This window comes from Nicotiana tabacum, chromosome 9, assembly GCF_000715075.1.
Source record: "Nicotiana tabacum cultivar K326 chromosome 9, ASM71507v2, whole genome shotgun sequence".
NCBI lineage: Eukaryota > Viridiplantae > Streptophyta > Magnoliopsida > Solanales > Solanaceae > Nicotiana > Nicotiana tabacum.
Genome location: NC_134088.1, coordinates 64,239,579 through 64,261,787, shown reverse-complemented (window position 1 = coordinate 64,261,787; position 22,209 = coordinate 64,239,579). Strand labels below are relative to the sequence as shown.

The 22,209-nt window shown below is 36.9% G+C and overlaps 1 protein-coding gene across 1 annotated transcript; it reads right to left on the bottom strand.

Annotated features, from left to right (window-relative positions):
• Positions 1-712: 712 nt before the first annotated feature.
• Positions 713-9,597, bottom strand: LOC107772530 (ALA-interacting subunit 3). Its single transcript, XM_016592033.2, has 8 exons — positions 9,267-9,597; positions 9,009-9,067; positions 8,852-8,926; positions 8,657-8,770; positions 8,483-8,553; positions 7,873-8,170; positions 2,066-2,355; positions 713-1,029 (listed from the first exon to the last, which is right to left on the bottom strand). Exons 1-8 carry the CDS (start codon positions 9,346-9,348, stop codon positions 975-977), a joined length of 1,044 nt encoding a protein of 347 aa, XP_016447519.1. The 5' UTR covers positions 9,349-9,597; the 3' UTR covers positions 713-974.
• Between the last annotated feature and the right edge of the window lie 12,612 nt (positions 9,598-22,209).

The following is a 22,209-nucleotide window of genomic DNA, read 5'->3' as shown; positions in this document are numbered from 1 at the left end:
AATAGAGCAAGTTCTTAAACCCGGACATAGGGAAAATGATTCGCAATTGGGATAGACATATACCTAATTGCCTTGCTCGGTTGCAATACAGTAATTGTACATGCGTTCTTGTTAAATTTAATTCCATAGACATATAGGTATTAAGTTAGCTTGAATAGGCGAGTAAGGGCTCGACAGATTCTTATGAGTAATATCAACCCTGTCAACCAACAATCCAGATAAATCAATTAGTTATTTTAAGCTAAGAATGCAACATGATTGTTAAATAACCCGTGACCCTGGAATATTATCTCCCATTGATTGTTATTTAAAACTATTTAAGTGTTGTGTTGATTTCTGGTATTCCATTACTTGATAGTCTTTAGGTAGTAAATTAGACAATTATCTATTTTATAAGGAATCGATTGAATTGATAAGCTATTTGAGTTTGAATTAGTCAAAAGTTAATCATAAGTCCTCGTGGGAACGATACTCTATTCACTACTCTATTACTTGACGACCACGTATACTTGCGTGAGTGTGTTTGGTCCCAACACAGGGTTCCGAACACAAAGTACGAAGAAACATTCTGAACCAAACTATTAGAACTCCAACAAAATCCAAAACTGAACCGATCAGGAAGTAATATTCTTTTCTAGCCTCTCAATTAAAAAAAAAAGCTTTGGTCTTTCATTTTGCTCCTTCGTGGCAACCCTCAGAAGTAGAGCCTGTATTTTAGGAAAAGCGTACAGTACCTTTCATGTTTAAATGAACTCTTACAGAGAGGCTTCAGCCAATCAACCAGAGGTAAATTTGACTATTGTTATCATAGAAATACTTCATTACATATATCCTCTGCTAAGCAAACGAGTCTAATTCCACATGCAAACAATGAAAAATGAACTTGTACAGATAGTTCTTACAATGCACAACCTGTGTCTCTTGCCCACCCAGACTGTAAGGTGCTCGAGCCAAACCAGCCCTCATGGGCTTTCCTAGTGACCTCCTGGGTTTCGGTTCCACGACAAATAAGATGGATCTCCAAGTTGCCTGGAAAATAAGAACTTATCAGCTAAACCTTGTATCCTCCAAAGAAATTGGATTTCGAGTCGGATTTCCTTGTTTCTCGTGCATATCAATCAACTAGCAGAAAAATATTTAGTATTATGGATGAATTGCAGTTTTCATATCCAGCTTTCTCTTTCTAACATCCCACAAAATGTAAAGTTTCCCCGGAAAAAATTAAACCGTCTTCTCGCAAAATGCTCAAAGAATACTACATGTATACTCCATCTCCCTAGGCATTACAGCAAAAGGAAAAAAAATTATTTTATTTTATGGAGATGGGTCCAAAAGCGGATGTAATGTTAACATCTGACATTTTATTTGTTCAAAGGTGGTCGTATGTGTCTATCTTTTGACAATGTGGAAACACAAGTTAACAAGAAGTATGCTAGCATAATGAGAGAGAGAGCAGGGAGCCCAATTGTCCCTCTTCTCAATACAAGTCTTTCCTTCAGCTAATCCTGAAATGTTAATAACCTATAGCCTATGTATGTTCCCCCACTTAATTGTGAATGATACACATACTCATATGGAGAGTAACCAGAAAATATGGAGCAATATATGGAGTTTTTGGAGTTGTTAGGAAGGAACATGTAATAGGTATATGCTTTAATTACAAAAAATAAAATAAATAAAATAAAATAAAATATGAAGGTGTATATGCCTTGGACTACTGACAGTCAATTCATATGTTTACCAACGAAAGCATGGATCCTAGCAGCAAGGTAGTTGAATTAAACTGACGTAACCAATTTTGGACAGACAACTGTTTGCTTTCTAATAGCATTACAAAATGGCAATTCGCCAAGCAAGTTAATTTCCAAATTTGGATAAGGAGCAAATAACGAAGGCTAATGATATATGCAAAAGGGGAGGTTTAAATCCATTTGTGGTCCTATTGTCATCTTCAGAGGTGCTTTGTAGGACATATGTTAGAATTCTTATATCAAAGTTCATGAACTAATCAGAAATGGACCACATAGCAAGAAAAATTCAAGGTTGAAGAAGATAGAAATGGTACCTTGGCTTAACTAGATATATAATCATGAAAGCCATAGCCAGAAAGATACACAATCCACCTACTGTGAGATAAGCAATACCAAGAAAATCATTCTTCCCGCCAAGCCAGCTAGTCGTAGAAAGTACGAGCTTCTTCTTGCCATTGAAACTGTAAGTGTTGTAATTATTCTGCAATATCACATTTATGGTTTCACCCTCCTTAAGATCCACCTCTATTTTCCCATACAACTTCCTAAAAGTTGGAAGAGCAGCAGTACGCATCCAAACAATTAGGTCCTCCTGCTCGCTTAGCTGTTATGTGCAAAACATACATAAACATCAATGAGGCACTACAACTCCCAAAACCAGCATAGTATGAACATTAGAATTGAAACAAAGAAATGCAGTAGTATTCTAGGCCAACTGTAGGGAGATGGAAGATGGGAGCTGGATACTAACCTATAACTTTTTATTTTGAGGTTTTAACCATTTGGTATACAAAACTCACTGGCTTGACTAATCCAAATTCACGTCAGATAGGAGCGCTCCCTACCAATAGCTTACCTATAACTGACGATATGCTAGAAAGGGGCAAGCAAGAATGAATCATTAAGCAGCAGAAAGTTTCGGAGAAAAATAGGAAAACATATTATACAGCTAAGTATTTTTCGAGCCTGTTTGGTTCTTTTTATTTTTTTAAGGTATAGTGGGGGCACGTTTATTTGATGATTTATTTCTCTTTTTTGATGACCAAGAAATTTGATGTTTCAGCTCCGAAACTCAAGGACAATGGGATACCCCTTTACCATTATCCACTCAAATACTAAAATTGGTACAACAACTAGGATTCGAACTCGTGACAAGCGCCTATCATGTCCCACATGGTACTACCTTCGCCGTTTAACCAACACCTTGGAAGACTGTTTGGTTTGGTTATAAAACTTATATTAATCAGATAAATGATTATTGATTATTTAATCAGTCCATCACTTTCATTAGAGAATGCGAGTGTATTAGTTGAATGAAATTCATATTATTTAGCTCTTATGTGGGTTGTATGGAATGAGAGAAATAGGAGTGCTTTTGAGGGGATTGAAAATGATTTTGTACATTTGAGGAATAGCCCTTTGTATTTGATTGTTTTTTGGTGCACCCATGAGATCCCTACTTGTAGAGATGATTGGGTGTCTTTCATAGAGAATATGTTTTTTTTAGATTTTCTACTTTTTGGTATACCTCTTGTATACGGGATTCTTCCCATTGTTAATAATATTTTTACCTTATAAAAAAAAGTGTATTAGTTGAAAACGGGATGTTTTTATCTTTAATTTGAACGTGTAAATTCCATTTTACATTTTCCTTGTCTTATGGTAAATACAGTGTTTTGAATAGCGAGAGGCGACAAAAAGCGACGAGTGCCCGCTTAACTGAGGCGAGAAGCGAAGCGCTCGCCTTTTTGCAGTGAAGCGCCAATTAATACAAAAAACAAATATTAAATTTGCATATATAAATAACCAAAAACTCAATAATAATAACATATTAGCAAATATTTCATTGAATATACTGTTTAAGAGAGAAATTAATTGTAATTAAAGAGAGAAAAGAACAGTTAATTGTAATTGTAATTATAGAGAGAAGTTAATATGCAATTACTTGTATACAAAAACTGAAAAAATAGAATAAAAGAGAAACAGAAGAAGAAAGACAAGTAGAAAAGAGAGAAAACATAGGTGAAAGAAAAGAAAGAAAAAACTGTTATGCCAGAAATCAGTTGTTGCCGGAAATCAGTTGCTGCCGGAAAGAAGAAGAACAAAGAAGATTTACTGCAGGAAGAAGAAAAAGAAAAGAAAGAAGAAAGAAGAGAGGACTTGCTGCTGGAAAAAGATGCCGGAAAACAGAGGGCTTACTGCCGGAAAAAGAAAAAGAAAGAAAGAAGAAAGAAGAAAGGAGAAAGAAGAGAAATCAGTACCTGAAACTCGAAGAAGAGTTGTGGCTGTGCTGACTGCTGAAAGAGGAAGAAGTCGTTTGAAGAGAAGAAAACCCTAATGTTTTATTTTTGTCTCTTGTTATTTTTTTAAGTTAAAAAAAGTGACGCTTCTGTCGCCTCCACGCCTCGTCGCCTCGTTGCCGCCTCGTCGCCTCGCTGCCGCTTTTCAGAAAACGCTACGGGCCTACGCCTCAGATGAAAATAGCGTTAAGCCTCTGTTTCGCGTCGCCTCACGCTATTAGCGCTGAGGCGAGCGCTATTTACAACACTGGGTAAATACACCACAACATTAACTAGATTAGATTGCTTTTTAGTAGTATTCTTTAAATGTATTACCTTATCAGATATATTTTGAAAATTACTTACTACATTTTTCAGCAGTATTCTATATATGTTTGGCCTATGATGATATGTTAGTAATTTTTTTTAAAAAACTAACGAGCTCAGATCTTACCAGATTTAAGCACCAAAAAAAAAGTAATGTTAAGGAAATGAGAAATAACAATGGGATGGTGGAAAAAGAGACAAGCAAGCATTGGGGGTGAAAACTTCCCGCTACTATTACATACCTATATAATTCCGTAAAATAAGCTAAGAGTTCACATTTTAATGATATACTTCAGCTGGAGGGCGAGTGCTCTGACATCGTTCCTATGGAAATCAATGTCTAGAAAAGGAGTTCTGAATTAGGGCTTTCTAGGTGATGAGAAGTGCCTTTGTAAAGTTGTATGAATAAGGTAGAAATTGCCTTTCTTTGGAGATGGAAGCAAAAACAAGAACTAAACTTGTTCGAACAGGAAATCTCAGCAAATTACAGCTCTTTTTTTATCTTGTCTTACACACCTTAGATACACAAACAAACAATGTCACATAAGAAGGCACTCCCAAGCACATGATCAAGAGAATATTCCAGAGATGAAAAGGAACTCAACAATTCCTGTAATACAAGAAAGCACGGAAAATTACCACGCCTTCTTTTTAATCTCGTCTCGCTAACACCAGTGGTATATACACTGCCAGTTTACCCACAAGTTTAGCCATAAGAGGGATGAAGGTGAATCATAAGGGATGTGTAGACAACATCAGTTTACAACATATCGAGCCAGACGGAGACAACAGTTCATCAGGCTTGCAAGGAACAAGACAGTGGAGCTCTTTGGGGTTTAACGTTTTTGGAAAAATTTTACAAAATGTACAAGTTTAAGAGGCAAAAGAATTCCAAAGATTGATGGAACTACTAACAAACAGAGCATCACATAAATGGAGCTTGATGCTTGGAAGTTGGAGAAGTAGGGAAAGTAAGATCTTCTCGGTTATGTCCTATTTGGGTTACTAAAAATAGAGAATTTGGGCTTCTCATAACTATTAGTTGCAATTTCTAGAGCATCGAGGAAGAGATGCATGTTCATATTGATGGAAGCAAGGGACATGATCCCAACCACTAATATGATTTGCATAAAAGGAACTAGCATATGTCAGTTAGCACTTCATGTACAAAAGGGCGAGAGGAGATAGTATTAAACTCTGGTGGACTGTATAAACCTAATAGGAATGCCCTGGTTAATAACAAGAACAATAAGGACGTGTTGCACAGTTGGACTCTCAGAAGAAGGCGAACGAGATTAGAACATGAGATGCAACTCTTTTGGCCTTTATGCGGGTATCCTGGAAGGAGAGAACAAGAGAACATTTGAAGGGGTGGTAAATGAGCTTGTACAGTTGAGGCCATTCCTTTTACTTTTGGTTTTTTTTTTTTTTTATAAGGTTCTTTTCCTTTTGGTCAATTATAGTTCACCGACGTTCCTGTCAGTATAGATGATTAGATGTGATTCCTAGAGAACAATATTATTGTGTAGGTTCTTTATTTTTTATATACTACTTTTATACTGAATTCTTTTTTCACAAAAACAACAATTATTACTTTACTAGATTGGTGATAAATATGAAGGGAGATTAGACGGTTTATTGTGCCTAAATGCAACCAATTTAGATATTCGGGCTCAGTCTTTAAGAGATTGACGTGATGTATGAAGACGTACACAGAACCAAAATAAGATGTTTGAATTGGATGAATGATGCAGAAGAAATATGTAATCGAAAAATACCTAACAAAGTGAAAAGTAAGCTCATTTAACAGTGCTGAGACCAAGCTACCAGCCAATGCTATATTGAAGTGAATGATGGTTCACGTATCCACAAGATGAGCATCATATAAATATGAATACTAAGATGGTAAATGATCATAACTAGCTGCAAGTACCGTGGAGGATAAACCGAGAATCACCTATGATGGTTTGGTTATTTCCTACGTTAACCACCACATGCTTTGGTTGTAAATGCGACATTATGATGATTGAAGGCACTAAAAAGAGAGGAAGTAGACCTAAAATCACATTGAGAGAAGTTCCTTCCAAAGACTTACAATCCTTGGGAAAGAATGCAGAACGAAAGCAAATGATCCATATACATGATACCATTTCATTTGGACTAAAGTTTAGTTTATTATTCAGCTGTTTTTTTTTTGTTTTTTTGTTTTTTTGGGGAAAAGTAGGTTTATTATTTAGTTATTATAATTACACTAACATTAGGTTCGAAATTTGTAACGAGTCCTTTCAGTCTGGTTAGTCTTGTAAGCTTAGAGATAGTTGAAGAGAACCTCTAGCTTTGCAGATCCCCTTGTTTGCCTTAAAAACAAATTATCTGTAAGCAGCATAGTATTGAAATGATTTGAACTTGGGTAGAATGAAATAGTCACATAGGATCTATATAGTCGACCTCAACTTTGTTGGGGACTTCAGCAAAAAGAAAAACTTTGTTGGGGATTGAGGTGTTCAGTAGAGATACACAAGCACGGAATATCACACACCAAAGACACTCTGAAACACATGATCAGGAAAATAGGAGCTCATTAACTCTTTTTCGTCCCACTCGTCTCTAAGGCAGTTGACATAGACCTATTTACATTATTATGACACATTGTGACTTGATCTCCAGAAAACCTTTGGCTGTAAAAGAAGTTCTTTTCTTTCCTTCCTTGTTCTCTACTGAAAACAATTGATTCTCTCTTTCTCTAATCTCTTGGCACTCAGTTCTTTACAAAACTCTCTCTCTCTCTCTCTCTCTCTCTCTCTCTCTCTCTCTCTCTCTCTCTCTCTCTCTCACACACACACACACACTCACTCACTCACTTCTCTAACCCCTACCCCAAGGTTTAATTTGCTCATTACCGGACAAAATGGACAGATGGAGAAATAAAAGAAAGCAAAGGAGGGGACATGAGATCAAAGAATGGAGGGTTCTCAACCCAAACAAAAGAATCATGAATCAATGTCAAACTTCTTAAATTATCAAATGCATCCCAAATTTTGCTTTCTTTGTGCCAAAATCAAGGCCAATATTGAACAGTTTCAGAAGAAAGAAAACAAGAATACTTTTCAATAATTGTTCCCATTACTTCGAAAATTTGAAAACCAAATAATTGTCACCAATCAGGCCTTAAGCTTCCAACATGACAATCATAGCATTACTTTGTCTCTTTCCCTTTTTCTTTTAGCAGCAAGAAAGAAGTTAAAAGCAAGTACATTTCTGACCATACTTCTACTTCTGAAGAGTGGATTTGTTCACATAGGTCAACGAGGCAATCCATATATAAAGACTGAAGAGTTGATAAGCATACTGAGAGAAGAATTAGCCACTCTAACAAAATATCAATTTAGCAGTTATGAAAAATTTCAGATTTTATATGTAGGCATGTAGTGATAGGATTTTGGCTTCAGTACTAAGACTGCAAAAAAAGTTCGAGAGATATATTTAAGTTAATTCCCAACTATGCAAAATCTTACTGATTTGTTATAATCAAGCTTGCCACCCCCAACGAGAGTCCCATTCTGGAAGTTCCTTGGGAAGACATTTTTCCCAAACTTATGATCCCGATCGCTCTTCCAAGAAATATCTTTTTTGCTTACTAGCAATTGCTGATTGCTGCGAGAAAAGTTGTAAGTATCATTAAACAAACTCCAAGCTATTAGGCCACAAGGAACAATTGGAAGCCCATTTAATTTGTCTTCAGGTTCACAGGAACCGGTGTCATCCATTTTACTTGGGTTCTTCAATTGTTGGTCACTTCGACTCTTCACATATCTGAATAAGCATCAAGGTTAAAAACATGAAAACCTATCAATGAACCATCAGTCAACAGAAAAAAACAGGTAAAATTCCATCACATATATTATAAGCTGATAGGAAGGTCTTGCTTCTCGGAAAAAGAATCACATCTCTGTAGCATGGAAATCATGTACAGGGAAATCCAAAATAGTCATTAACTAGATTAGTATTTATAATAATAGACCAAAGTTGGGGTCATGTTATTTGGTAAACTCCATCAACTGGGTGTTACACCACCAAAAAGAAGCTGTTAATTTTCACGTAGTAAAGCATCTCTTCGGCAAGCACCTGCGATGATTCTGATAGAAGTTGTCAAGCTGATAATACACATAAATTGGCGGCTTCATATTTTTTGGTACCTAAAATTAGTCAAAAACAAAACAAGATAACTATTTTGAACTGCGAAACCAAACAATGACAATAAAAAAAAATAACAAACTGTGCAGCTCAGAGGATACATACTGTCAGAGTTCTTTTACATGTTTTATTTTTAGAACTTTGTATGTAGCCAACTTCATCATCAGTTGAATTTTTTGGTATGCACTCAGCATCATATCGATCAATGATCTCAACAACCTGATAAATTGCCACATTATTCAGATTTAAGAATTTTAAAAATAAGAAATAAAAAGTCTTAAGGTATAATTTAGCACATACATCTCGAGAAGCAAACAGGGATACCACTCCAATTGGAATGAAAACAACACCGACAAGCAAAAAAGCAGAAATCACCTGCCAATTAAGGGGGAAAAATTATAAAATGATGTCATACAGTTTTGAACTAATTATTGATGAAGTTAAATTGCCAACTAACCCATTTTGGTGTGAGGATTGGCTTACATGCTGGAAGTTCCTGCTGCGTAAACCTTGAATCTGAAGTAAAGTGCAAGTCAAATAATAAAAAGTTAAAAACAAAATCACTCAAAAAGCAGCAATTTCTGCCTCATCATAGAATCTAATTATTGAAGGATGGTATAAATAATCATAGGGATCAACTTCTTAATTAAAGGCACAAAGTGAGAGCAGTAGCTTTATAAAAAGAAAAAAAGGGGGAAAATAGAGAGAAACAAACACTTAGGTCGCTTGGAATTTCTTCTAGCTGCTGTATTATCGGCAGATCCGGCACTCGATGATGGAGCGGCGTTTGAGTTCATTACTCCAGTTGATTTTCAGGTTGCAAATTAGCCCCAAAAAGAAAACATAAAAAAAAAAGAAGGTTTTTTGAGTTGAAATGCTGGATATAATCCAAGTTTCTGTCCGATGTGTCGAGAAGGAGAGGAGCGAAGAAGATGAATAGGGGACAGTGCCGCTTAGCGGTTGTGGTCAAACCAAGTACTCGATGGACTTCAGACCCGGTTTCACCGGTTTACCCTTGCGAGTCTTCCTTCTTGGAGTCTGGATCCTTTTTTCGAGTTCACACGGTCACAAGATAATACTATTTGCACTTAATTAGTCTCAATCTTAATAATTCAGATCTTTAAGTGCGTTTGTTTTTAAAATTTAAATCTTAATTATTCAAATCTTAATTATTAAGTGTATTTATTTTTTTTTACTTTACAACAACTTAATAGGTCTGAATAGGTCTGTATGATTAAAATCTATAACAGAGACTTAATTTCATTAAAATGCTATCATCCATATTTATTATTAACTGTCGTCACCGCCTACCATTATCAACTACCAACATGTCGCCGCCATCACCACCACACCATCGTCATCATCATTACATAGCCGCCACCATTATCGACTATCACCATCTACCATCTCCACCACTGCCGCCACCATCATTCTCAACCACAATCAATACTCATTTACCTCAACTACCACAACTAACTACCTCATCGCCATCAACAACCATAACCGGCATTGTCCATCATTATAACCTATCACCACCTTTCTCAATCACAACTACCACCACCACCCGCCATTATTAACTATCACTACCCACCACCACCATTCTCAATCATAATCGACACCATTACTGTAACGACCCGACTTATCGTTTTAAGAATTTACGCCTCGTTCAACGACTAAAGGTATCGAAAAGCTTGTAATATATATTATGACCCGCGGGCGTGGTCGAGTTTGATTTTCGGAAGATTCAGAATTCAATTAAAAGAACAATTCTCATTTTTGAAGCGTAAATGGAAAGAGTTGACCGGAGAGTTGACTTTTGAGAAAACGACCCCATAATGGAATTTTGATGATGTCAATAGCTTCGAATGATATTTTCGGACTTAGGCGTATGTTCGGATTTAGATTTGGAAATCTGTAGGACAATTCGACGCATTTTGCGAAAGTTGAAAAAATAGAAGATTTTTGGAAAGTTCGACCGAAGGTTAAATTTTTGATAACGAGGTCAGATTCGATTACGGAAATTGGAATAGCTCCATTACGTCATTTAAGACTCGTGTGAAAAATTTGAAGTCATTCCGGATTGATTTAATACGTTTCGACGCAAATTATAGAATTTGGAAATTTCATAACTCATAACTCATAATTCGATTCGATGCACGATTCGTAGTTTCGGCATTGTTTGATATGATTTGAGGCCTCGACTAAGTTCGTATCATATTTTGGGACTTGTTGGTATGATTTGACGGGGTCCCAAGGGGTTTGGGTATATTTTTGGATCATTGGTTGAGAGACTAGTAAAGTTAAGAAATTTGAGAGTTTGACCATGGTTAATATCGAGTTAAGGCGACCCCGTTTCAGTGTTTTGAGTGCGTGAGTAGGTCCGTAGCGTGTTTTATGATTGAAATTCATACATGGTTTGTGTCCGGGGGGTTCCGGATGAGTTTCGGGGTGGTTTCAGATCATTTCGGAGAAGTTTGGGTTTTGCTGGTTTCTGGTGTGGCACTGTTCATTCGCAATTGCGAACACTGTTCATCCACAATAGCGAACACTGTTCATCGCAATTGCGACACTATTCATCGGAGGTTATTGTTCATTCGCAAATGCGAAATTTTTGTCCGCAAATGCGAACCTAGCAGAAACTTAAGGATTGAAAATCTATCATTTCTTCATTTTCGATTGGAATTTTTGGAGCTCGATTTTTAGGCGATTTTGATAATTTATTCATGACTTCGACTAGGGTAAGTGTTCTATATCCTAAAGTGATTATATTTCATGAATCTATGGTTATATTCATCGTTTAATTCGGATTTAAACGGAAGAAATCAAGATTTTTGCAAAATCTTCCAAAAACGAAAATTCAAGATTTGGAGGACGATTTGTTATTAGAATTTGATAAAATTGGTATGGTTGAACTCGTATCTGAATGGGTGTTCGGATTTCGTAAAAATTATATCGAGTTTCGAGAGGCGGGCCCTGCATTGACTTTGGTTGACTTTTTAGAATAAAAAGTCAAAGTTTTATTATCCGAAATTATTTTCTATGAATTTTAATGAAGGTATACAATTAATTTGGATAGATTTGAGCTGTCCAGAGGTCAATTAAAGCAAGAAGGCGATTTTGGAATATCGGTATAACTTCAAAAAAGTAAAAGTATCTTGCCTAGCTTTGAGTGGGGGAATTACCCTTAGGCATCAAGTCTTATGTGCCATTTGTGAAATGTGAAAAGCCGTGTACGCGAGGTAACGACTACGTACTCGGGCTTATATGTGTAAAATTTATTGGGTTAAAATCTTGGGCATATTGTGTAGTAAATTGGATAATTATTGGCATTTATTAAATCCTCTATTTGAAGTGCCTCAACCCTTGTTGTCGAATTTATTTTTATATGATAATTTTGTATGATTGTCACTTGAATTTTTATGTGAATTCCGTGAATTTGGTGATTTGATATTTTCTTAAAATAATTATATTATGAATTTTTCATATGCAAATAATTAATGAAATAAGTTTAAACTGAGGCGTTAATATAATTATCAAAAATTTGGATTAATGAAGGCGTTGCCCTATACTGAGTATTTTCCATCTCTATTGTTGTTTTGAGGTTTTATACACATTGTGTGGAGCCTTGATCTATTTGTTGTGAAATTAATTGATTTTGTTATATCTTTGAAATTGGTTGTGGTCATTGTGCAAATTGTGATATGAATTGATTTTGTTATGTTGCCTTGATAGTATTCTGTGTAAATTATTGTGTTATTTGAGTTATTATTTTGGGGATATAAGGGTGGCATTCCACTGTTGATATTATGTGGGTATAAGGGTGACATTTCACTGTTGTTATGTGTGTTGGGATATTGTCTAGGCGGAATGATAAGGATGGCTATAGGAGAGATAAGGGTGGCTATAGGAGCGATAAGGGTGGTTATTGATATTGTCAGGGCAGAGGGATAAGAGAGGCTATTATAGAAGTGATAAGGGTGGCTATTGTGAGGGATGATATGTGATAATGTGGAGTTATTGCGTTGGTAATTTTTATATGATGTTGTGATTTTTCTTGTGTTTATTTCTATATCTTGTGTAATTTATCTTGTTTTTTAGGTGAACTTGATAATAGTCTAATCTATATTGAAAATGAGAGCATGTGGCTAATGCCAGGCGGATTATGAAATAAAATGTGGGCACGATGTGCCGTGAGTAAATAATGATGATATTGGCACGTGAATTATCCGTGCAATTGTGATATGAAATGTGGGCACGAGGTGCCGTGGTTAAATGATGATGATATTGGCACGTGAGTTGTCCGTGCGGTTATGATAGAGAAATTGACACGAGGTGCCGTGAAAATATGAAAGTGGGATGAGACCCGTATTTTATGATTTTGAAATGAGGTCCCACATGGTGACTGTTATTCGAAAGATATTTATTTAAAGAATTATATTTGAAAGATATTTATTTGAAGGAATTATATTTGAAAGAATTATATTTGAAAGATATTTATTTGAGGGAATTATATTTGAGAGAGATTTATTTGAAAGATATTTATTTGAAGGAATTATATTTGAAAGAGATTTATTTGAAAGAATTATATTTGAAAGATATTTATTTGAATGGAGTATATTCGAAATATATTTATTGGAAAGTATTATATCCTGAAGATTATTATTTGAGAAGCATATAAGCGAAAGATTTATATTTGAAGCAGTGTTTTAAAAGGCGTGGGCATAAGGCGGGGCATTTTACATATGCCTCAGTGGGGCGTAAGCCCTGGGGCGTGGGGCATAAGCCCCATAGGTATTTAATTTTTAATATTTTATAAAATAATATAATGACAATTAATATTTATAAACAAGTAAAATTGCATAAATATTGAAGAAAACTATATATATGTGTGCTTCATCCCCACAAAAAACTAATCAAAACAATCTATTATACGTTACTTACAAGCACAAGTAATTTGAGTCTAAAAGAATAAAGTTTTCTATATGGAGGAACAAAAAGTATTATACGTTCTCTTTGTATTTTGTAAAAAAAATTAAATATTCGTTGATTTTGGGAGATATTAGCAGACTAGCGGACAAGATAAAAATTTGAAAAAACCATGAATTAGGGCGTAAATCAATAAAAAAAGGTCTTTACTTTTAAATTTAATACTTTTGAGTTCCTTTTTAAACCTTTTGAGTAATTACCAAACTCACTTTTGAGAATTTGTGTATTGTATGAAGGACTAATTCAACAAATTTTGTTTTAATTTGAAAAAGTCTCTGAGGCTTACTTCTTACTAAAAAAATGCGCCACGAACGCCCGGGCGTACGCCCCGAGCCCCACACCATCGCCCCGAGGCGTTTTTGGTACGCCTCGCCCCGGGGCTCGCCCCAGAAACGCCTTTTAAAACAGAGATTTGAAGGACTAGATTAATTGGTTGTACTTGTATTTATTATTTGTTGAGCACTATTAATGGTGTTCATGTTACCCTGCTGTGTATATCACTGGTTGATTAGTGTTTCCATTATTGTTATTTGTTTCCTATTATTCTTGTATACTATATTGCATAGGTTATTAGACTAACGAGTGTCTTGACTGTACCTCGTCACTACTCCACTGAGGTTAGTCTTGATACTTACTGGGTACCGACTGTGGTGTACTCATACTACACTTCTGCACATTTTTGTGCAGAGCCAGATATTGGAGATATCGAACTCGGACAGATTAGAGTGTGATCGCAAGGATTCAAGGTAGAGCTTCTTGGTCGTCGCAGTCCCTTGGAGTCTTTTCATTTTTATTGTACTGTTAATTATTAATCAAACAGTATTGAGTATTCGATCTTTGAGATCATTTCATGTATTCAGTTAGAGTTCGTGACTCAGTATTACCATTCTTGGGAGGCTGTTTGTAATTATTTTCGCTGTTAGTTTTGACACTTATATTATAATTATATGTTTAAAAAGAAAAAAAATTGACTTGAATTGTAATTATAATCGGCTTACTTAGTCTTAGAGACTAAGTGTCATCACGACGCCTGTGGTGGGATTTTGGGTCGTGACAGTTACCTACTTAAATTATCTAGTGCCCTCAAAACCCTCATGAACCAAAACTATCACCAACCACCGCCTCTAGTCGGCATTCACCTGTTAGCCATCACCACCAACAACTATCATATTTTAAAAAACTATATATTTTATTGATAGAATATTAGATTAATTAGTATTTCATTTGAATTTTATGTTTATTAATTTTCAAATAAAGAAAAATCTTATACATTCAAATGTTAAAAATCAAACAGTCTTAATCATTTAGTATTCAGATCTTAATACACCTTTTAATATTCAGTTGTGTATTGAGATTCAGATGTATTAATCTTAATACACATCTTGATATTTAGATGTGTATTCAGATTCAGACGTCTTAATCTTAAAAAAACAAATGAGGCTTTAGAGGGGTAACTAGACTTGACGAAAAATAAGAAAATATAAAATTATTTTTCGAAAAAATTACTCCCTCTGTTTTAATTTAGAACAGAGTTTAAGAAGAAGAAAAAGACTTTTAAAACTTATACTCTTAAAAGATTAAGGGTTAAAAGTTTTGTGGGGCCATAATATTTGTGTAGTTATAAAAGCTTCTCATTAAGGATAAAATGGATAAAATAAAGAGTTTAAAGATGAATTATTTCCAATTATAGAAATGTGTCATTCTTTTTTAAACGAACTAATGAGAAAAGAGTGTCATCTAAATTGAAATAGAGGGAGTACGTAGTATTTTTTTTTTATGAAAAGGAGAATATATTTTCCTCACCTTTGAACGAAAGTCTTCTTTTCCATAATTATGTTACTCTCTTGACTTTATAATCAACACTTAAGCATTATTATCAATTTTTAATACTTAGAATTTTCTTAAGTATTATCCATGTTTGATACTCAAAGAGAATTAGTTAGAAGCACCTCTTTCTATTGATATTGACTTGACGTGATACTCTCTTCTCTCGCCCGTAAACCATATGAAACATTTGCAGCAAACATCTTCAAAAAAGCTGGTCTAGGCTTCTAATTGAACTTTAAGGTAATGGAAGAGAACGCAATCGACAGATACCTAGTAAGTAAAGCTATGGACTGGGTACTCACTCTAAGCCAGTACTAGTAATTTGAAAAAAATGATAGACATCTAGCGTATTCACTCGTTTTTCCTTTCTGATAGGCCAACTCAAAGAGGGAAATTCAAGGAGCGTAAGCGAGCCAGTGTCCTTGATTTATTCTCTTCGGTATCACATTCTCTCATTAAGTGGTTGTGAAGTAAAAAATAATAAACACAGTTAATGATTAAGATTTGAATAATTAAGATTCAGGCATTAAAAACAAACACACTTAATATCTAAGATCTGAATGATTAAGATTCAGACCTTCATTAAGTGCAAACAAATTAGGCCTAAATCGGGGATAAAGTTACCCCCGATTTTCCGATGAATAAACGAGAGACAACATGGTTCGGCGCAGGCTCGGGTAAAACCGAGGGCTCCCACAGATCAAAGCCCCGTGAGGACAAATGACGCACCAAAAATCAGACATGGCCAAACATTGGAAGAATCGAGCTCAAGCAAAATAAAGAATCGAAGCTAAAGGGAGGACGGTTAGAGAGGACGAACAGGGAGCCGAAATATCCGCCATCAACCGTATATTACGACAAGAATCTCGCCTGATATCAACTGCAGATCATGTTTTACTAGAAGAGAGAGATTTTTACCTTATCTAGACTTATACTAGGATTGAAACTCCCCTACTATATAAAGGGGAGAACCTTTTTATTTTGAAACCACTATTGGCACGTATATCAAAGCAATAAAGTTTATTGTTGTCTTCTAGCTTCTATTCAAAGTGTTCTTCAGCTGTTCATTTCTTTAGTTGCAGCCGAGCTCATCACGAGGGCTCGCATTTAAACTTAAAGTCAGGATTAATCATTCCATCATATTTAGTTTGATCGTCTTATTTTCCTTTAATTTAATTATTTTTGGTTCTTAGATTATTCGTGTTAGATTAAATCATGTATCCTTTAAACCGCGTATAAATTTAATTATTACTCATTTTAGGGGTAAACAATTTGGCACCCACCGTTGGGCTAAGGATAATAGTGGTGATTTAATACGAATCTCCATAATACACCCTATTTTACATTTGCTCTTTGAAGTTTGATTTCAGGTCTATTCAAAATGTCAATTTCTCAGTCTGCTTACTTGAACAATGATGTCGAGTCAGGCCACCACGGTGAAGATAATAACGCGGTACCAAGCAATGGCGTGCCCCCTGTTGACCCTAATGGCTTTCCAATCGCTGACCCAGTCAACGCCAATTCACAAGTTGCAATCAATATCAACCTACCAACTGATCTCGTAAATAGCATTCACGGGGCACACCGGCCATCGGCTCGAGAAGCGCCCAATGGGGGAGGTGATGGAGTTAGATTACGATTAATTTTTGAAATGTTACAAGCAATAAAGTGGAAATAACACAACTGCAGAGTCAAAATAACGCGTAGAACACGGTTGAACCCGAGCGGGTTGAAGAAAATACTCGGAGAGAAAAATGGATTGTCACAGAACCAGATGTGTTCGGACCCCGGGAAACATCCGAGGTGATGGAAATTGTAACACCCCGGAAAATTTCGAAGTACTTAAGTGTAAAGCCCGGTAAAGTTTCCAAAGAAAATAATATTTCATGGTGCCGGACTAGGCTTACGTGTGAGGATTGTAACTCAGACTTTTTGGGGTTGAACAATGCACCGGAAAGTAAAGGAAAATTTTTGGCGGAAAAGTGCATGTATGCGACCGCAAAACTACTCTGCGGACCGCATAATGGCCGCAGAGTGAGGCAGTTAATTGGGTCAGTTGGAAGCAACTATGTGGTCGACTATGCGATCGCATAACTGTTATGCGGTGCATTATGCGACCGCATAATAGTTATGCGAACCAGATAGTGACCGCATACACAGATAGTTCTTTTGGCTATTTTGTAACTATTTATGCAACCGATATGCGGTCCGCATATCAGTTATGCGATCGCATACCTTGTTCCGGAGCTCCATTTTTGAATTTTTAAAACCCGACCCTATTTTGTTAAATACACTCTTTGGGCCATTTTTGGAGACATAATCTGATATTTTAGAGTGAGAGAGAGAGTGCCCTAGAGTGAGAAGGTGTTCTTCAATAATTTTTCTTCAATTCTTGCTCAAGTTTTGGAAGATTAAGAAGGGAAGCTCACTAGGTCTTCATCCTAGAGGTAAGATTCTACACCCTAAACCCTAATTTCAAAATTTTCTGAAAATGGGTAACTAGCAAGATAATTTTGGGCATGAGAGTTGTTTATTTTGCATGCATGTGTTATCAAAGGGTGTAGGAAGATTGTTGAGCTAAAAATGGTAAAGATTGGGTTGTAGGATGAAGGAATTCTCCATAAAAGGGACCTTGGAACCTTAATGCACACTTAGTGTTTGATAAAATGCTCAAATGAGCTCGAACCATGATCACCTTCCTAATTTTGATTCAATTTATTATATTTCTACAATAGATTGAGGTTGCTAAGAATTTCGGAATATTTAGAGTGTAAGGAAGCTCAAGTGAGGTCTGTTGGCTAAACTCTTCTCTTAGAATTGAATCCGACGATATTCATGTAAATTATGTAAGTCCCGAGTGATTCATTATGAAATTGGCTATTCCGAGTAAGATTGGGTTGAAAGATATATGTTCAACAAACATCCCAATATGTTTAACAAGCATCCCAAATGCTCTAGTTATGTTATGTTACCAATTAAGGATGTGTTAAAATATGGGCTATGCATTAATAATATTTCGACTTTAAGTCAAGTTCAAATGAAGGCTATTATGCCAAATTTTGTGAAATATCTCTATGTGCATTAGACTCTAAATTGCTCACATGTGTACTACACACTTTGATTTGAATTGTGTTTGTTGTTGATAATGAGGATGATATTTGAAATTGATAATGTGAGCATGAAATACTGAATATGGCCAACGTTCCAAGAATGATCTTATAATTATGGCCATTAGTGCCAATGAAATGAAAAGATATGAAAGTATTATAAAATGCGATGATTGATATAAAAAGGGTTAATGTCTCAAATAAGACAGCCTAGCCGGTCGGGTCGTGATCGGACACCATGCCGCACACATGGTGGTGATTGTGCTGGAAATTATAATTGAAATTGTGATTGTGGTCGATGTCCTAATGGATAGCCTAGCCGATTGGGTCGTGATCGGAATCCGTGTTAAAGATGGTGGTGTTGATATTGAGAGAAATTGTGGTTGATGTCTCTACTGAGATAGCCTAGCCGATCGGGTCGTGATCGGACTCCGTGCTAAAAGTGCGGTGGTACTGGTTTTGTGAATAATGGTATTGTGAATAGTGGTATCGGTATGGTGAATAATGGTATTGGTATTGTGGACAATGGTATATCGATACTAACAATCTCCTAATATGAGATATGGAAATTAATTTGAGCACTGTCTTGATCCTAAATTGAGGTTTGATGTTAATTAAGGCTTTCATTGATATTATGATAATCTTATTTGTATTATTTGTCATTCTATTGAGAGGGTGTTTAGTTATACATACTAGTGCTATTCGATAGTACTAACGTCCCTTTTGCCGGGGGCGCTGCATCTTTCAATGGATGCAGGTGGTTTTACAGCAGGAGATATTGGTCAGTGATAGCAGTGCACCTTCTTCCCAGCTGACTTGGTGAGCCCCACTTCATTCCGGGATCATGAACCTTTTGTATTTTGTGTATTCTGTTTGAGGTATAGCCGGGGCCTTGTTGCCGGCATTATCATTGTACTCTTCTTTATCTATAGAGGCTCCGTAGACATAATGTGGGTTGTATATTGGTGCGGGGAAAGACAAACTATGCTATGATGTGGTTGTATTACTTGTCCATTTGAGACTTTAAAAATGGTGAAACTTATGGTAAGAAATTGATAATTGCAGACATGACCACTTTATTGTTTAATTAAGGAAAACATATATTCTCTTTATTCATGAATGAGTTTGGGTAGAAGGAATCTAACAGGCTTGCTCGGTCGGGTTCACTCGGTTGAGTGCCGGTCATGCTCCTCGGTTTTGGGGCGTGACAGAAATGCTTGAAGCACTAAGAAAACGGGTGAAATACTACAAAAAAGAAGATAAAGGAAAATGACAAGAAGGTGGAGACTTACAATTCTAGGGTCAATCAAATTCCGGGAGCGCCTCCGATATTGAAGGGACCGGATTCCAAAAAGTTTATTTAGAAGCCTTTCCTCCGAGTGCGGCATCGAAGCCAATTCAGAAAAGGTTCCGAATGACCGATATTCCCAAGTATAACGGAACCACATATTCAAACAAGTATGTGACCTCGTAAACGTGTGCAATTAAAGGCAATGACCTTGAGGATGACTAAATTGAATCGGTATTGCTGAAGAAATTTGGGAAAACCTTATCCAATGGAGCGATGATACGGTACCATAACTTACCCTTAAATTCTATTGATTCGTTTGTTATGCTTGCGGATGCCTTTGTTAAGGCCCATGACGGCGCTATCAAAGTTGAGACGAGGAAATCAGACCTGTTTAAGGTCAAGAAAAGGGACAACGAGATGCTTAGGGAGTTCGTGTCGACGTTCCAGATGGAACGGATGGACCTGCCCCAAGTTGCAGATGATTGGGTCGTTCAGGCGTTTACTTAACGACTCAACCCCCAAAGTTTGGTTACTTCTCAACAATTGAAGCAAACCTTGGTAGAGTACCATACAGTCACTCAGACCGATGTTTACAATAGGTACCAGTCAAAGATCAGAGTCGAAGACGACCAACTGAGAGCCCCCTCGGGGTCTGTTTACCCCAATAGAGCGAACGACAGGTCTAAAAGAATTGTGGATCAGGAGTCGAGGCTACCCTGAGATCGATATCGGCCGTACAACTCAGATAGAAAGGGGAAACAGACCCAATCACCACCAGACCAGAAATGATAGGAGGAGCGATCAGGGTCCATGCAACCGTGGTTTGGTGAGTAGAAACGATTTTGACAGATCACTCTGGGGCAGCGAAGCTCTGAGACTATCAGAATATAACTTTAACGTGGATACGGCGAGTATAGTGACAACCATCGATCGCATCAAGGAGACCAAATGGCCAAGGCCACTCCAGTCTGATCCCACACAGAGGGATCACAACTTGATATGTAAATATCACAGTACGCATGGGTCACATGACCGAGGATTGTAGACAGTTAAGGGAAGAAATGGCTCGTCTATTCAACAATGGGCATCTTCAAGAATTCCTAAGTGAGCGAGCCAAAAATCATTTCAAAAATAGGGATGCCAATAAGCAAATTGAACAGGAAGAACCTCAACATGTGATCAACATGATCATCGGAGGAGTAGATGTCCCACAAGGGCCAATGATAAAACACACCAAAGTTTCTATCACAAGAGAAAAATGCACCCGAGACTGTGAAATTGACTAACAATGAAGCCGAATATGAGGCTATGATTGCAGGTCTAGAACTGGTTAAGAGTCTGGGGGCTGAGGTGATCAAAGCCAAGTGCGATTCCCTCCTCGTTGTCAACCAAGTTAATGGGACATTTGAAGTAAAAAAAGACCGTATGCGGAGATCCTTAGACAAGTTACAAGTGACGTTACATCATTTCAAGGAATGGACACTATAGCATATGCCCCGAGATTAGAACGGGGCCGATGCATTGGCTAATCTAGGGTCGTTAGTCGACTCTGATGAATTCAATTCCGGAACGGTGGTGCAATTGATGAGCTCGGTGATAGAAAAACGTCATGGCGAGGTAAACTCAAGAAGCTTGACTTGGGATTGGAGGAACAAATACATAGACTACCTTCAAAAGGGGAAATTGCCTTCGGATCCCAAAGAATCAAGGACCCTTCGAACTAAGGTTGCCCCGTTTAGCTTGGTCAGAGAAAAACTGTACCGAAGATCGTTGTTCGGACCATTAGCGAGGTGCTTGGGTCCCGGGGAGACCGATTATGTGATGAGGGAAGTCCATGAAGGTACTTACGGAAACCATTCACGAGCGGAATCATTGGTTCGAAAATTGATTAGGATCGGTTATTACTGGAACGAGATGGAAAAGGATACAAAAGACTTTGTTCAAGAGTGTAACGAATGTCAAAAGCACGTACCGATGATCTACCAACCGGGGGAGATACTTCACCCAGTCCTTTCCCCTTGGTCGTTCATGAAATGGGGAATAGACATCGTGGGTCCTTTGTCGTGGGCACCCGACAAGGCCCAATATATCTTGCTTATGACCGATTACTTTTTCAAGTGGGTTGAAGCACAGGAGTTTGAGAAAGTTAGGGAAAAGGAGGTCATCGACTTCATCTGGATCATATAATATACCGGTTCGGGATATCGGCCGAGATCATGTGTGACAATGGGAGACAGTTCATCGGCGGCAAGGTCAATAAGTTCTTCAAAGACCATAAAATCAAAAAGATTCTATCGACCCCTTACCACCCGAGTGAGAACTGCCAAGCATAGTCAACAAACAAAACTATAGTGCAGAACCTGAAGAAGAGATTAACCAACTCAAAACGAAAGTGGAAAGAAATTTTACTCGAGGTCCTATGGGCATACTAAATGACTTCGAATTTG

Bases quoted from the DNA above. Each gene is read 5' to 3' on its own strand.
- LOC107772530 (XM_016592033.2), bottom strand. From the start codon at position 9,348: ATGAACTCAAACGCCGCTCCATCATCGAGTGCCGGATCTGCCGATAAT. The intron at 8,771-8,851 runs GTATGTGCTAAA...GCAATTTATCAG, and splicing joins CCCTGTTTGCTTCTCGAGAT to GTTGTTGAGATCATTGATCG. The intron at 1,030-2,065 runs GTACCATTTCTA...CTTATTTTCCAG, and splicing joins ATATATCTAGTTAAGCCAAG to GCAACTTGGAGATCCATCTT.